We start from the raw sequence: 18,282 nt of genomic DNA on the forward strand, positions 1-18,282 counted from the left end.
ACTGCATTTATATAGCGCTTTTATCCAAAGCGCTTTACATTTTGCCTCACATTCACCCATTCATACACCAACAGCGATGTCAGCCATGTAAGACGCCATCCAGATCGTCAGGAGCAGCTGGGGTTAGGTGTCTTGCTCATTGACACTTCGACACTTGGTCAGGTGGAACCGGGGATTGAACCACCAACCTTCTGGTTTTAATTGTTTTCTATTACATGGGCTTTAAAGAAGGTCATGTGCTGTGTTTGCAAAGATCATGTATGACACCCCTTTAAACTAATTATTTATTGATAGAATTCAAATGGATAAAAAAATAGATTTCACATGATTTTATAAAAGTGGCTGTTTATAATAAACTTCCATAAATTATATGCACGCATATTACTCTTACTTGACACTGATATTAAAATCATTGTTGTGGTCTCTGTGATTTGGCTTAATTTATTTTTAAGAGAAGTGTAAGGATAATACAACTTCAGCATTTGGACAGTATTCTGCACTCATTTTGAAATTGGCATTTGACATCATCTGACATAAAATGAATTAATAAAATGTAATTGATCTCATAGATGTGACTGTTGTGGTTCCTGGTCATAGCAGCACCAGTTGCTGCAGTTAATGAGGTGAATTCAAATGACTTTGACATAGACCCTTTATTTATTTTTTCCCATATTAAATGCCTATTGGCCTGCTGTGCACAGTTAAGCTGATGCCACCGGGGTGGCGGTGCTACCGACTTGGGCCCGTCATCTCTGCTCGCAGCTTTAATTCCAGTTGAAACCCTGCAACTTTTGAGCAGAAGTAATATCTCATAATTTTGAGATTGTAACAGATATAGATAAAGACACAAATATTGGCTCTGTTGCACACCCTTAGTTGATAAATTGCTGGAAAAGTAGACATTCTATAGCAACCCATTTGTTTTCCTGTGTCTGCCATTTTGAACTTCGACATTTAGAATTTTTGTTGTAAAATGTTATAAACTCAGTATGTGTCATTATCACTATAACCTGAAAGATACTCACAAAGCCTCCTGGACTGATTTGAACTAAATTTAAACCAAGATCATCTTCAAACAACGGCATAAAAAGGGTGTGTTAATTTGTGTTGATTGAGTAAACTGTATCAACGAAGTTGATGGCATGATTCCAAGCTGTATTTAGTGCCAGCAGTACCTAATTGTCAAAAGTGAAACGCAGTTACATTTATATTTAATTATTTAGCCGACGCTTTTATCCAAAACGACTTACAAAAAGAGGAGTGCAATAGAAGCAACGAAACAAAGAAGGGCAACAACCTGCAAGTGCTGTAAGAAGTCTCAGTTAATCGAGCACAGTACACAATCATTTTTCCTTTTTTTTCAGACAAACAAACAGAAAATGTAATTGTATAGTGCTAGTCTTGCTAGCAAGTGGTAAGTGCTAGTCTTTATTGGTCAGTATGCGACCAAGTTACTTATGTCAAGTTACTTGACTGTAGCTGCGTTTCCATTACAGATTTGCGAAAAACTTTTGCGATATTTCTTAAATGTCGATAAAAAACTGTTGCGAAATGACAGCGTTTCCATAGCTGCAGTTATGCGACTAAAACATATTACTTTCCTCTCGCGATAGGTCAGTCCAAAATGATGGCACTTGGTAGGTTTGTATATCCCATCCATCACACTAGCCATTATTTTTATTGGAAGGAGACATATGTGTTATCCAAGCATTAATGGCAAGGAAAGCCCCTTAGGATACTTAAGCGGCACGGATATGAGGTGTGTGTGTGTCAGATCTGCTTCAAGGTCTTCATGATAATGTAGCATTTCTGTGTTTAGAAGCCAGTATTACTCTAATCCTATATTGTCTTTTATGAGTTTAATAAAGAACTCCGTCTCGTCTTCTCTCCAAACCGAAACCGTCATCTGTAAAGAATGATCGACTTTAACGTGCGGCAGGTTGACGCATATAGAGTAGAGCGAAATGTTTGAATTTGCATGTTAACTCAAATGTTTTATTTTTATTTTTACCACTTTCGTTATTTTGGCTAGATATTTCGTTTGATTGGCATTTTAACTGAATTTAGAAATGCTTTGGAAAAGAAAAAATTGGCATTTAATAAACGAAATAATTTTTTTGAAATGGAGACCGCGTTTGGAGTGAGTGCATGCAAAATAATTAGTTCCCCGGGTCCACAAATAAAAATAGACAGTTTATAGTTTATAATTATGTCTTGAACTCATCTGTATAGCTAAAAATGACAAGAGTAGCCTATTGTAAATTGTTTCATCTCTCTTAAAGGAAGAAGGAAAAAATGAGAACGTCGGCGCTTTTATCGGCCGTGGGTTAAAGAAAACAGCCTAACTACGAAACTAAATAGGCTACGTTTAGGCATAAACATTAGCCTGTAATATTATTATTTTAATTTATATGTTGATTATGAAAAGTGAGCAGCACGAGTAAGAATCGTAATATGTTTGAGACCTGGGGAGTCACATGATTTTGATCACTTCGAGTTTTATTTTCTAGAAATTCTTTCTTAAAAAATATATTTAGTTTTGTATAAATTGTATTTTTATTTTGATCGATGTTTCATCAATTAATTGCCTGTTTATTAGATAAGAAGCAAACTAAGATCGTCTGGAATGGATTGACGTGCGTAACTCGCCTGTTTCCTCTGCCTTTGAGTAAGGCTGAAAATACAGGCTAGCTCTTTCTGCTTTAATACATTTCTTGAATATATGTCTTAATTACAGTATATATAGCCTGTAGTCCTTATTAGGAGAAAATATGTCCTTTTAACTACATTATCTTGTTATTACGACACAATTGAGTGGAAAATATAATATATAGGCCCTATGTTGCAGCAATGCGTCACCGCAACAGGTGACATGTAAATGCGAAAAAACCGTTTCCATTGCAGTTTTGCGAAAATGTCCTTTTTCGAATCGCCTGAAAAACCACCTCATGAGAGCGTAAAAACTTTTTTGCGATATACGGGAGTTTCCATTGGGCGTATTTTCAATTCGCAATTTCAATTTGCGCAATTTAAAGGGTAATGGAAACGCGCTTAGTGATTGTCTTTATGGGCTTTCAACCATTTTGACTAAAATCATCAACTAATGCCTTTTAATTACAAATTTTTACAGTTGGTCTGATGCCTCCTCCCCTCTTTGCCTCTGTTGTATTTGGCTGCTTAATTGCTCCTTGCAGCTACATTTGTGATAATTACAATTGCATAACACTTACTACAACCACTTTAGTTCTGGTTGTATAAGTGAAGTTTTTATTAACAAAATTTCGGGAGGAGCACGTGCAGATAATTAAACCTAACTAAACACAAGTGGAGCACGCTCAGATAATTAAACCTAATTAAACACAAGTGGAGCACATCAAGCTAATCAACGATAAGAGGGGTGTATATATACAGCAGATTTACCTTCTTTTGTTGACCATTTTCATTTTATCATGGATGGCTTTTGCGGCTGGTCACCTCGCCCGCCCACGCTGTATAGATTGCTCAGACAGCTTGAAGCAATTCTACAATGCTAAAAAAAATTCCTTACAGAATTCTAACGCCGCATTCACACGGGGCGTAGGCGTTAATGCTTGACGGAGGGCGTGGCTGAAGCTGGGTGCTGACGCGATCGTCATAGTGACAACAGCCAATCACATTAACTTGCCCCTTGGACCAAAACACAACACAAAAAAGCGCCTTTTTATGACAGCTAGTCTGTGAGACGAAATGGATGCCGATTTGGTTGTATGTGCAAGTGTGATTGCCCGTGTAGTTGTTGTCAGTGCACTGCACAGGTGCACGAAGCTGTTAAGTACATTAAATCCTGAAAAAGCGCCGAAAGCGAGAAGAATATCCCGTAGTTGTCCAGGAGCTGCGTCTGGATTTTTAACGGTCTATGGTCTGGATGGTTCACGGAGCAGTAATGAACGCAATTGGCTAGCGTCTGCTGTAGGATATTTGCATACGACGATCTGATTGGATGACGCCTACGCTGGCGCTTGAAAAGTTGAGAATTCTTCAACTTCTGCCGCTTGCAACGCGAGTGAAGCGCCGCGACGGAACCCACAATTCAGTTCGGCAACGGATGATGTCACCCATTCAAAGTAAATGGGAAGCGTTAACGCCTACGCCCGTGTGTGATATTTATCTTCCTATATTACCTATATTATTATAATGATTCTATCCAGTAATGATTTTGCTTTTAGTTTCTTGTTTTCTAAAGTGTGTATTTGGTCTCTGAGGAGTGACTGAGGGTCTGGCCTAGAGATGTGTGATGTGTCACTAAACACTGGCAACAAGGTCATGTGTTTTGGATTTTGGAGGTATCACGCACCCCTAACATGTCAGGAGTGCAGTAACAGCGTTTGCTCACTTAGCCCGGCTTCCAGAGATGAAATATGGATTTGTCTTTCATTTAATTTATTATGTTTTATTCCTTTTATATTTCCTTTTACTGAAACACTAAAGACTCAAGATGAATATTGCCTGTACTATTGTGTGTCCCTCTCGCTGAAAGAAAGAACATGTTATCAGTATGTTTTGGTAAGAACTAGTTAGAACTGGAGCTTAATCAGCTCCAACCTTGGAGAGACTGTGTATCTGTGTATGTGCGCAATATTCTATGCTACAGATCAGAATGGTGTACAATGGACACCCTAAGATATGGGTGGACTTGTTGTTCTGGGCAAGCTGGCGCCTGCTCCAGATCTGGAAGGTCACTACAGGCCTAATTCTGCAGAAGGCGTCAACAAGTGACACGTCAGTGGAAACGTGCATCAGATTAACTGACATGAGTGGAAATTTACCATGACTGTGCATTGTCTCTGAGCCAATCAGAAGCATCCACATTGCAGTAATGACGTGGATAAGACCTTGAAAACAGTATAACTGTTGGGACAATTGTATGTACGTTAGGGCGAGGCAACGAGACGGTGAGAGAGGGAGCACGGCCTACGAACTCCTTGTGAGACTTGAAGCTGGCTTCTGCTTTTGAAACTGCAAACTATTCTTAAGTAATTTTTTCTTTTAATTAATTGCAATCCTGACTCTGTCTTCATTTCTTCACTACTGGTCCTGGGTCATAAGCTGTTAACCCCTAAGAAGACATATAGCTACTTTTCACACGCGACAATTGCGTTCATCATGGACCCGCTCAAGGTTGCTGTGGTGATGAACTATAGCCTAAATATAATGTTACTTGCTGGTAAAGCTAAATCACTAAAAGATGCCATTACAAAGTGCAAATTACAACAAACAATCAGCCACTGGAACCAGCTGATAATGTGAGCCTCACGTTTCAGATTCTAAGCGTTCTACGGGCTCGCACACCAATGCTTCAGTTCAGAGCAGTTCACAATGAATTGACAATACTATAAAGTATTGACGCTAAGGCATCAAGACGGCCAGCGGCGGGACCGTCCATTCCTCTCAAACTTTGTATCAAAAAGATCCAATGACTATCATAAAAGCATTGCAAAAAAAACTAATCAAGTGTCTAATCCAAATTTAAGTCTTCTGAAGAGACACAATGGCATGATGAATATATTTAACACAACGCACATACTGTAGTAAACATGGACGTTCAAATTATTGCGAGACATGTGAAAACAACATGAGTTCATGCAGAATTAAAAATTTTAGGTGAGCTAAACATTTACAGTTTTAGGAATAGTCATTTTAACACGCTTTCTTGCGTTCAGAACTGTGACGGATTGCACTGATCAATTGAAGCGCGAGCGCTGCTGGAATGGTGCTCCTCAATGTCAAAGCGAAAATATCATTTAAAGCGGCACTCCTTATAGCGAAAGTGCAAACATCATTTAAATCACCAGATCACATTTTGGTTTAGTTGTATGGTTATTTAAAGCATTTTAGATGGTTATTTTTATATGTGTAGTTTATTAGTAGCGGGAGAGGAGGGTCATAGAGACCGGGAGAGAATGCTGCCTGCATTGAAAGCGTGAGTGACATTACTATATTAAACCACTATATAATGTGGAATATAATGTATAATGATGCAATGGGGGAATATTTGTGGGTCCAGTTCATTGATAAGTCAAGTATCGTGGTTTATAGCGACTCGTGACACAAGTGTATCGTTACACCCCTAGTATAAAGCTATATTCAAATCATCATTCAATGTAAATTGTGATTGTCGTATTAAATAATGGCAATAACAATTTCAGGGGAAAATATGGATATTTATTTCAATAGGATACTGCATTGGCTCATACACAAAATATGCAAGATTTAAATGGAATCGCTGTTTTCCTCATGCGAATGTGGTTCTCCATTTGTCTGCCTAACCTTTTCTCCTCTGTCTGCCTAACCTTTTCTCTGGCTAATTACTCCACTGCCGCAGCAGTGCTGTTTCCTCTGCTCCCGCAGGAGCTCAGTTTCTCTGGCTAATTTCACCACTGCCGCAGCAGTTCTGTTCCCTCTGCTCCTGCAGGAGCTCAGTTTCTCTGGCTAATTTCTCCACTGCCACAGCAGTGCTGTTTCCTCTGCGCCCGCAGGAGCTCAGTTTCTCTGGCTAGTTTCTCCACTGCCACAGCAGTGCTGTTTCCTTTGTTCCCACATGAGCTCAGTTTCTCTGGCTAATTTCACCACTGCTGCAGTGCTGTTTCCTCTGCTCCCGCAGGAGCTCAGTTTCTCTGGCTAATTTCACCACTGCCGCAGCAGTGCTGTTTCCTATGCTCCCGCAGGAGCTCAGTTTCTCTGGCTAATTTCTCCACTGCCGCAGCAGTGCTGTTTCCTATGCTCCCGCAGGAGCTCAGTTTCTCTGGCTAATTTCTCCACTGCCGCAGCAGTGCTGTTTCCTTTGCTCCCGCAGGAGCTCAGTTTCTCTGGCTAATTTCTCCACTGCCGCAGCAGTGCTGTTTCCTCTGCTTCTTGCATTTTTGGGGGTACTCTGGGTTCGGGCCAAATTCCGAGCCCAGAGCCCTTCCCCGGACAGCACGCCAAATACGCATAATCTTTACTCTATTTAATTTGATGTAAGTGTAAACTAGTGAAATGGATTCTTCAATGTTTGGATTCTTACCTCATGGCTACATTGCTGCCATCAATAACAATGGGGCGGAGGTTATTCTTATCATCCACGGATATCTGAGAAGGAGACTCTGACCGGCGAGAGTCAAGTGAGTCAGAGAAACTCCAGGAAGTCAATGAGCCAGAGGATGATGATAAAGATGATGATGTGGAAGTGGATTGGGAGGGAGACTGTGTCCCACCTTCATTCTCTGGCTTCCTGCCTAGTTTCACCAGCTCCCCAAGAATATCATTGATCAGGGCATCTGTCCCTAGCTTGTTTAGAACCAAACGAACCAAGTCTTCTGCATAGCCAAGCTTAAGGGCAAACTCCATCTTTGTTTGATATTCTCTGAAAGTATCCATAGGACCTGGCTCTTGGGGTACCATATTTGGAAACGGTGAATCCAAATCTAGACATGGAGACCAGAGTAGTGGATGGACTGCATGGATAGACTTATTGCTAAGTGTATCATCCGGAGGATAACTGTGGCACTCCACAGGCTCACTATTTGGCCCTGAAATTTTCTCTGAATCATCTTGTGATGAAGAACCACAGCTCCTGGTGCAGGGGGCCAAATAGTGCCCTGTGTCTGATGAACCACTGTCCATAATAGGTCTGGTTTCAGTTCCAGTCTGCTGGTCTGTGGAATTCACATGGAGGTAGTCTAGATCCAGCCCCAGTTCAAGGTTGTGGCCTGTTCCATCATTCAGATGGTCTTTTAGGCCCATGAATCAGCCACAGACATCCAGCACAGAGTCTTGCTGAGCCCCGTCACCTGTTATTCAGCCCTCAGGTCACGTTTCTCATGTAAACCTGGAGAAGGAGAGAGGGATACTTTAAGAGACTGCATAGTAATTTAGAGACCAGAGAGATGTGTAAGGTACTAAACTGTTAAAGCATGCGCACATGGTGATAACGAGCTCCCCTAAATGACATGAATTCAGCAGTGAAAGGAATGAGAGGGACAAAACGTTCTATTGCCTTCATCATTTACCCATTTAATCGTTTGTCCCATGAATTAAACATCCAAATGCTATCAGCTTGTTTTTTGTATCCACTCACATTTTAATGTTCATTAAATTCTATATGTTGTGTTGTTGCACTTAGTACTCACAGGAGAAAGAAAGTCTTACATATTCTAATTCTAGAATTAAAGAAGTTTCAATTTGTATAAATCTGAGGTTTTATGCAAATCATATTTTCTGCATTTGCCTCTGCTCTACCTTGTGTACTTATTATCGTAAGTCATTTTGGATTAAATCATCTGCTAAATGAATCAATGTAAATGTACATTTCTTAAACTACAGACATCCACACATTATGACCAGTCACAACAAATAACATTAAGCATCTACTAACAACCCGGAAGAAAATGTATTACTCAGTGTTTGCTTTTCCTACGCTCGGGAGACATAGTTGTGATTCTCATATAGGCCATTTCTCATTTTAGTTTCTAGCGTCTCAGATGTTTCTCTTCAAATTCCTCAGGAGAAATAAAAGTAGACAACAAATGAGAGCTGGGAAATATCTGAGAAAAATTAGTCAAAATTGAGAATAGGGTGGAACAAACGGGAAGAAAAGAGAATAGGGTGGTTATTTATTTATTTTAATTTTTTTACCTTTATTTAATCAGGTTAATCGTTTGAAAACAGGTTATCATTTGCAACCACGACCTGACCAAGATAAGGCGCAGAGTACAAGGCAGATAAAGGCAGAGTACATTTATTGTGTTGCTTTAATCTCTAAAACTATTCTGTAAAAACATCCAAAAGAAGGAAAATAACTATTTTTATTTTATAGTTTTCTGTTATTTTAAATTATATTCAAAACTCAAATAAAATTAAAAGCAAAATATGTCAAATTAAAACTTGCTTGATTGATTGATTGATTTTAGGTATTATATAATTATTGAAAAATTAATGAAAATAAACAATTCTCATGTTTTAGTCAGGAAAATTACTGTTTTAGAACAGAATTAAAATTCTGTTTTTCAGAACATAAAGAAAGGGGTCTGAAAGTACTAGAACGCATCCCAGCATACATGTGTGGAGAAAACACATTCAAATATTGAAAATGTATAATCCTCAATTTGTCACATGTGCATGTCTACATCATGGAAACATTCTAACAATAAAAATATGAAGAAAAATATAAACAGTATAAAGTCAAGGTTACGTTTAGACAGAAAGACATGAGCATTTACAGTATTTGGGTGGTAAGAATAAATATAAATAATATAAGTAATCAGTTCCTATGCCTATATGTTCTAGTGGCCAGTGATCGGAGTCACCGTCCTGACGGTAACAGTTCAAATAGGAGGTGTCCGGGGTGAGTGGAATCTGTGATGATTTTAGCCGCTCTCTTCCTCCCTCTGGAAGAGTACAGGTCCTGGAGGGTTGGCAGGTGGGCACCAATAATCCTCTCTGCAGTCCGGATGGTATTTTGCAGTCACCTAATGTCTGATTTGGTAGCTGAACCAAACCAGACAGTGATGGAAGTGCACATAACAGACTCAATGACAGCTGAGTAGAACTGAATTAGCAGCTCCTGTGGCAGGTTGAACTTCCTCAGCTGATAAAGAAAGTACAGTCTCTGCTGAGCCTTTTCACATTGGAGTCAATGAATGGAACCTAAATTCTGCGTCCAAAGTGCTGTTAATGATGGTGAATGGAGTGCTGGGCTGTTCCTCCTGAAGTCCACTATCATCTCCAATGTTTTGAGTGTGTTCAGCTCAAGGTTATTATAACTGCACCAGACGGTATGGTATCGAGAGCTGGGTCAGTTTGGCTGTGAGGAGATCAGGCATGATTAAAGGCCGAACTGAAGTCCACAAATAGGATCCTTGCATAAGTCCCAGGTCTGTCGAAATGTTGTAGGATATAATGCTGTCCAATGTTGACTGCATCATCCACAGAACTGTTTGCTCTGTAGGCAAACTGAAGAGGATCCAGCAAGGGTCCATTGATGTCCTTTAGGTGGGCCAACACCAGCCTTTCAAATGACTTCATGACAACAAACTTGAGAGCGACAGGTCTGTAGTCATTTAGTCCAGTGATTTCGGGTTTTTTGGGGACAGGAATTATAGTGGAGCATTTGAAGCAACTGGGAACTTCACACTGCTCCAATGATCTGTTGAAGATCTGCATGAAGACTGGGGCCAGTTTGTCAGCGCAGGCTTTCAAACAAGCAGATGAGATGCTGTCTGGGCCTGAGGCTTTCTTGGTCGTCTTTTTTTTGAAGACTCGGCTCACGTCCTCCACACAGACCTTAAGCTTAGGTTGGATGGCAGGAGGGGGAGGAGAGGGGGTGCAGGAGGTGATGGTGTGAAGTAAAACTTGCACTTCAAACTTGCAGTAGAATGCATTCAGATCGTCAGCCAGTTGTGGATTCTCTACAGATCAGAGGGATGGTGACTTGTAGTTGGTGATGTTCCTCGGGCCTTTCCAGACTGATGCAGGGTCGTTGGCTGAAAACATTTTTTTTTTCAGCTTTTCAGAGTAGCTTCTTTTAGCAACTCTGATCTCCTTTGTCAGTCTGTTCTTGGCTTGGTTATACAAGATCTCATCCTCTTTGGCATGACAAAGCTGTTTGAGTTTCCTAGTAAACCATGGTTTATAATTAGTGTATGATAAGAGTGACCGGGTAGGAATGCATGTATCCTTAAAGAAACTGATGTATGATGTTACAGTATCTGTGAGCTCAACCAATCTGGTGGTAGCAGCTTCAAAAACAATCCAATCACTGCAATCAAAGCAGGCTTGTAAGTCCTGCGGTGCTTCATTGGTCCATCTTTTTACAGTCCTTATTACAGGTTTAGCTGATTTCAGTTTCTGCCTCTAGAGAGTCTGGGTACCTTTGTTCCATTTCAGAGTCTGATTAAAAGAGAGTCTGGGTACCTTTGTTCCATTTCAGCTATTTGATCAGCCAGCTGTTGCAGTGCCGCGTTCACACACGCGTCTGGAGGAATGTAAACAGTCCCGAGAAGGAACGAGGATAACTCTCGTGGCGAGTTGAAAGGTTTACAGTTTATGAAGAAAACCTCTAAATTAGGACAGCACATCTTCAGCGTTGTTACAGCTGAACACCAACTTTCGTTAATGTAGAAACACAATCCACCACCTCTAGTTTCACTGTAAGTTTCGTGATGCAATCCCCTCTGAACAGCTGGAAGCCTGGCAGATGTAATCCATTGTCCGGAATGGCTTCACTCAGCCAGGTGTCAGTGAAGTACAGTGCAGCAGAGTTATTAAAGTCCCTGTTAATGCAGGAGAGGAGAAGAAGTTTGTCCATTTTGTTAGGAAGGGATCGGAGATTCGCAAGATTAATACTGTCTAGTTCTTTACTAAGCTACTTCCTAAAGCTCAATAAACTCCCCACTGGAAGGGTTTCAGGACAAGCACGGCGGACACAACTCGAGTCACTTTGAGCTTTTATTGCGCACACACACAATAATCATCCACAAACTATGCTAGCCTATCAGCTGGATACACATGACACTATTTAGCTCGTTAGTTAGCTAGTTATTGTGTGTTAACACATACCAACAAAACACCAGAATGAATTAATGAAATAACACAATCATGTGATGTTCATTTTTGATCTGAACTACTAGCAATGCCAGCTTATAACACACTCACCGGCAAGGTGTACCAGTCCTGACTATCGAAGGAATGAAATTAAACTTAAAGGCGACGTTGGCGCACTGTGACTAATTAAGCATATATGGACACACAGTCTGGTGATCAGGAAAGATAATAAAACAACCCTGTAACCTAGCAAGATTATAACATATATGAAATATAACATGAATGCCTGCATTTGGAATAATGCAATTAATGTACAAATTTACTAAATTTTACTAATTTCCACAAATACACCAGAACATAATTGTCACAATTCACAAGTGTGAGTGCCCGTGATCACCACCAGAGGGCACTCCACCCCGGACTGTCACTGCATCACAAACTACATTAACCATAATCCTTTCCCCGGACTCATTAGCACTCACTGTTTACACCTGTCTCATCACCTCATTACCTCTGCCTATATAAGCCTGGTTATCTCTGTCATTGTTTAGTGTCAACTGCATTTCTGAGCGTTTCTATGGTTTCTTGGTTCTTTTTGATTTCTTGCCTGTCTCGGATTACCCTTTTGCCTCTGTCCCTTGTTTTGTTTGCCTGATTGAACTGCCTACCTGTGTATGACCTTTTCCCTGTTTTATGGACTACCACTTTGGATTACCCTTTAATAAATACTGTGTGTGGATCTTCAACCTTCTGTCTCAGAGCAGTTTATAACAATAATAGTATCCATGACTTGTCAAATATATCTCCATATATATGTATAAACAATATCTACACCTGCTGGAAAGTTCTACAAATACTGGGGAGTGCAGTGCGGAGGGCGGCGTGCACACAGAGTTTAACCAGCGCGCCGGCCCTCGTTTGCGTCCAGCCGCACGTTTTAAAAACACAGCTGCCCCTCCAACGAGAATGTCCAGCAAAACGTCCAAATATTCAAAAAATTTAGAAATGTTGTCTGGTGTGTTGTATGAAGAAGCAATTGGACCAACAAGATCGGCAACAGTATACAAGTGCTGTAGCAAGTCTCAGTTAGTCTTGCATAGGACACATTGCAAATTGTTTTTTGTCTTTAGACATTTTTTTTTTTAAATGGCTAATGACTCTCAAATTGAGATTGGTAGCTAAAGGTCCATGAGAGTGATTTTTATATTGTAATATAGAGTGAATTGTTTTCCTCTTAACAACACTTGTTAACACTGTGAAGTTGCTTTGAAACAATCTGCATTGTTAAAAGCGCTATATAAATAAAGGTGACTTGACTTGATTTTGTGCCTCTTTGGGATGGCACCACGAGGTATCACTCACTTGCAGAGTGCAAGCTTCTGGAGGGCGCAAAAGTATGAACTAGCAAGTTTTGGTATATTGGTGCAGAACCAGTGTGCTCGCCACACACGAGTGATAGGTGGAGAAGAGAGAGGGTTATAGAGCCAATTCAGTGGATGGGGATTATTAGGAGGCCATAATTGTTAAGGGCCAGTGGATGGAATTTGGCCAGGACATCAGGGTTATACCCCTGTTAAAATGTGAGTATCAGATATCATACAACAGGCTTTTGAAGATAATTTTTTGTACACAACCTTCTAACAAACTACAAATCATTCAAATATTATTACTCATACTAATTAACACGAATACATTATTGAGAGATATAGAGTATATATTATATATACAACTGATATATATTAGACCTAGTTCCGGGGGTCTGTGTTTTCCAGTGGTCTCAGTCCCGATGGACCCGTTTCCGGTGGTCCCAGTTCCGCTGGTCCCAGGTCCGGTGGATTCTGTTCTGGTGGACCTTGTTCCAGTGGTTCCGAGTCCTGACATGGCCAGGAGGGCTGTGCTGGGGTTCTTTGTGGCAGTGGTCCTATGTGCTTGGGAGAAATACAGGGCCTCCTCTGGAGACTCGGGGCTTGTTTCTGAGCAGCCCGCGGTACCCCTGTAATTCAGTTGTTCTCTGTCGGACATTGTTTAATGTCATGCAGATTTTTTTTGTTCCCCGAGTTTTCTTTTGTGGTTTTTCTCAGTTATTTTGTTTCTGATTTTTGATCTGTATTGTTTTGTCATCATTAAATTCTGCCCTGCATTTGGATCCTGTATCTATGCCTGCCATCTGTGTTTTCGCAGTTCTGTGAGACAGCTGTATTAATTCCTTATATTCAAGTCATATTACTGTTGCTGCCAACAGTTAAGAGTGAAAAACTACACGACAGCGTTAAAATATAATGAAATAAGAAAATGAAGTCAGTAAGTAGATTTACTTCAGGTTAATTTGTAAATAACTAACGCTACTAAAATGCCACATTAAATGTGCACTATGTAGTATTATTGCAGTAAAATATCCAAAAACCACTAGGCCAGTGTTATATATTTTGTTCAGTTGAGTATTTACAATATCCCAAATGTTTCCAACTATTTGTAAATTGTGAGAAAATTGCTATTTTATCCAAGGACCCGGGATGTGTCAGCATAGCGTTTGAGGGAGTCGCCTGTCAATTGCATCATATCTGCGTTACCCTCAGTTTTATTTGGCAGAAGCGTTTTTCTCTTAGCAGTGTGAACAAGTCACAGCAGCACCGAGCAAACGCATAGAGTAACATCATTTTAAACACACTTAAATGGATCTAATATGATAAACAGAACTGCTTTACCTTATACTCATGAAACAAGAAACGCGGAAAGAGTGCAGGCGTTTGGCGACTGTGTCCCGTTCCGTCATAATAAAAGTCGTGGTGCTTGCGAGCCGTGTGTTGGTTTAATAATTGCTCCAGCGGCCAAGCTCAGCTCCACAGCACTCAGTCCTGCTCTGCTTTACACTACAGTATCGTAAATAACCGCATCCATGAACATGATTTCTGCCCGAGTCCTATTTTTCACTGGCTGTGAGGTGAAGACCACATGTCACAAGATACTGCACTCAAACTTGCCCTTATCAAACTACGCCTTTGTTTAGAATAGGCGCCCTCCAATGGACGGAAAGTATAGGTGCATAGTGCACCTTTAACAAATACATCGATCACTAACACATACATATAACATTAGTAGTGGTGGAAGAAGTACTGCATCTCAGTACTTAAGTAAAAGTACAAATAACCAGAGCCATATTTACCTAAGTAAAAGTAGAAGTACTACAACGACACTCATACTTAAGTAAAAGTAAAAAAGTACTTGATTTTAAATGTACTTTTAGTAAAAGTAAAAGTACTTGTATAACAATTAATTATCTTAATGTCTATATTCTAATAATTAAAAAGAAGAAAACAGTATGGACTGTGGCATTTTAATTAGGTTAGTTTTGGATTAATGTAGGATAATTATGCGTATCATCTGTTACCCAGTTTACATTCTGACTCACAATATCAGGGTGATCTGCAGAGTTAAATATCAATATTCAGAAGTAACATTTTCATCAGGTTTGATGTATTTAAACCTTCAAATTTATGAGGATTAATCTTAAATATAGGATATTCTTCAGCTTTCCTTTTATATTCTTAAATTTGATCAATAAATTAAATTAGAATAACTCTATATGGTTGTTAAATTAAATAAATAATTTACACTGACAAATTACAACTGCATTAAATAATGTAATAAGATTGTTTTAAATATATTTTTAATACAATAAGAAACGTTGGAAAGAATGTTTAAACATGAAACTAAACTACCAGTAGGTGGTGGCAGGTCTTAATGAGTGAGTCATTGAGTCGGTTCGTTCAAACGGCTGATTTGTTCATGAATGAGGCAGTCGTGTACGAACAGGTCATTGAATCTTTGATTCAACCGATTCATTCAAATTCTGAATCATTCATTAAAGGGGGGGTGAAATGCTGTTTCATGCATACTGAGCTTTTTACACTGTTAAAGACTTGGATTCCCATCCTAAACATAGACAAAGTTTAAAAAACTAATGTTGGATGTTTGATGGAGTATTTCTGTGTCAAAAATACTCCTTCCGGTTTCTCACAAGTTTCGGCGAGTTTTTTTCGAGTATGGGTCTACTTGACGTTAATAAGAGTGGAAGGTCCTTGTATGGGCTGTACGGGCTCTTCTCCCGGTAGGGTGCGCGCGCGCGTGACTAGAGCACGCTGTAAACAGTCTCTCAGATGCAGATCCAGTCGTCCGTGAACTGTCCTTATGTCGCGCCGCGCTTCTCTTTATTCCTATGGGTGACGTCGAGTGACTTCAACGCTTCAGCACAGCATTCCGGGAAGGCAGCGCTGCATTTGAACCGATTTGAACGCAGAAATGACGGGAAGCTTCACAACATCGTTTCAGTTGCGTCTCAAAATGGATTTACACGCCACTGCTGTCAGGACTTTACCAAATCATACCAAAGAAGTGTGTTTTTGACGGAGCAGTCCCAGCGATAAAGCTTCGGTCCAGCTTTGGAAGCAGCCGGTGAGTTAACTTAAACTGCTTCAAATGTCTCTGCTTTTGGCTACGGACGCATGAGTAAACATCAGTAAACGACACGATCGCGTGCTTCGTCATTCAAATGCGCTAACGGTTACTCCATTGTTGTTCTCTGTATAACGTTACAGTATTCTGACGTGCAAAACCGTTTTGCTTGCTACTTCTAAGGTCTAGTCGCATACAATAGTCCATAAACCGAATCATGTCCTCATAAACTGCGAGTAAACACACAGAAATGTGGAGAGGCCATTAAATACAGTAACTTACATACCACAGAGACGGACGTCCTGATGTTGCAGTTTCTCTTGTTCAATTTATTTCTCCCTCAGATTTGATTCTGGATCATTATCTGTATTAGCAGAGATAGATGGGTTTCTCCACGCTTGAGGACGTCACCGCTTTGTGCACATTCGTCATTCTTTAGCTCCGCCCACACGATACGCCTCCAGGCGCTCGGTTTTTTCCGGAAAGACTCGGTACAGCCCATTTTTCTTTTATAAATATGATAAAACGAAAGACTTTTCGGAGATATGAAGGATGCACTACTACTCTATAGGTACTCAAGATTGACATGAGATTGACTGAAACTGAGTGTTTCACCCCCCCTTTAACACACTATTGCTGTGAGACGCGTTGTGGTTCTGATGTGGAAATATATTATTTTATATTTTATATTTTCGCTGAAAAATATTTCCAAAAGCAGTTCATTTTCAGTCGTGATGGTATTCAGGAAAACAGCACTCTTGGTCGTGTCATGTGATGTTTTTTAACTGTATTATACGTTATAAAATATAAAAACCTTCACATTTTGAATATTTACTGCAGTATGTTACTGAGTTTCTCTGTACGAGCAGCGTTGGTTTGTTTCCATTTCTCCTCGAGATGCTGCGCGATTGTCAACAGTGCAACTATCAGTTCATACATTAGCCTATTATTATCCATTAATTATCCAAACAAACCTTAATCTCGAGCCCTGAAACTGATCAAAAAAGGTAACGAAAATTTAATGAGACGTAGAAATGTAGTGGAGTAGAAAGTAAAATATTTGCTGCAAAATGTAATGAAGTAAAAGTAAAAAGTATGCACTATTGATTCTATTTAAGTAAAGTACAGATACGTGCAAAATGTACCTAAGTAAAGTAACAAAGTATTTGTACTTCGTTACATTCCACCACTGAACATTAGACAATCACACTTCCCTCACTGAAGGCAAACATCAGTGCCTTGAATTTGATGCAGGCAGCTATTGGCAGCCAGTGCAAACTGATGAAGAAAGGTGTGACATGGGCTTTCTTTGGGTCGTTGAAAACCATCCTTGCTGCTGCATTCTGGATCAGTTGCAAAGGCTTGATAGTGCATGCCGAAAGGCCTGCTAAGAGAGCATTACAATAGTCCAGTCTGGAGAGAACAAGAGCTTGGACAAATGATGTTTCTTAAAAAACTAAGTTCGGGAGAAGCACGTTCAAATGATCTACCTAATCATGATGTCATTCCAACCAGCTGTCAACAATCAGTAATCAACATGTCTACCAATCAGCTCAAGTGGAGGATCACATAAATATCCAGTCAACTCACCAACGTTCCTTGACAAAGTTTGCAGCATTCTGGCAGGTCACTTTTCTACCCACGCTGTCAACATGGCTCCACACGCTGCTTGAAGCTATGCTACAATGCTACAAAACTTTCCTTACAAATTCCTAAGCTACCTAAAGCCCCTTTTGGCCTCTTTTCATCAGCATTATTTCAAACCAATGGCTCCTCAACATCACGGTAAAAGAATTCCTGTTTTTTCCAAAGTGTAATGTGGTCTTTGCCACAATTCAATCAATGAGGAGTCAATTGTTTGAGTAGCGCTCAGACACTGTAAAGAGTGCACACTGCACAGACTTGCAGCAGGACAGCTACAACAGCTCCTGTCCCAAGAAATAGAAATGTATCTTAAATAACATAGTTCCGGCACGCATCAAGCTTTGTTGTGATCTTGCTGCCTCTGTGTACAACAGACAGAAACTTGTCACACACAAAGTGCATTTGCCGTGGTGATGAACAATAAATTTACTCGCTCGCAAAGCGAATGAATGTATCGTGAGGCTAAGTAACTTAAATGTTGACAATACAGCATAATGATTATTTAAGCCATCTTATATTTTGGAGACAGAAACATGCATCACATCTTCCTAATTGTGATTAAACTTTTGAATGTGGCGCCGCGTTGCGTTCAGAATATTACAGTTTCAGAGCATTTACAATCAATGT

At 40.0% G+C, this 18,282-nt stretch overlaps 1 protein-coding gene across 1 annotated transcript in view; it reads right to left on the minus strand.

Moving 5' to 3' along the window:
- LOC137073263 (probable ribonuclease ZC3H12C) overlaps window positions 1-18,282 on the minus strand; it is a 193,498-nt gene that overhangs the window by 59,743 nt on the left and 115,473 nt on the right. Inside the window, exon 3 of the mRNA XM_067441576.1 lies at window positions 7,043-7,846. Within this exon, the coding sequence (XP_067297677.1) occupies window positions 7,043-7,761 (719 nt within the window). The 5' untranslated portion in view covers window positions 7,762-7,846. The remainder of the gene's footprint in view (window positions 1-7,042; window positions 7,847-18,282) is intronic.

Source organism: Pseudorasbora parva, chromosome 4 (genome assembly GCF_024679245.1).
Source record: "Pseudorasbora parva isolate DD20220531a chromosome 4, ASM2467924v1, whole genome shotgun sequence".
Taxonomy (NCBI): domain Eukaryota; kingdom Metazoa; phylum Chordata; class Actinopteri; order Cypriniformes; family Gobionidae; genus Pseudorasbora; species Pseudorasbora parva.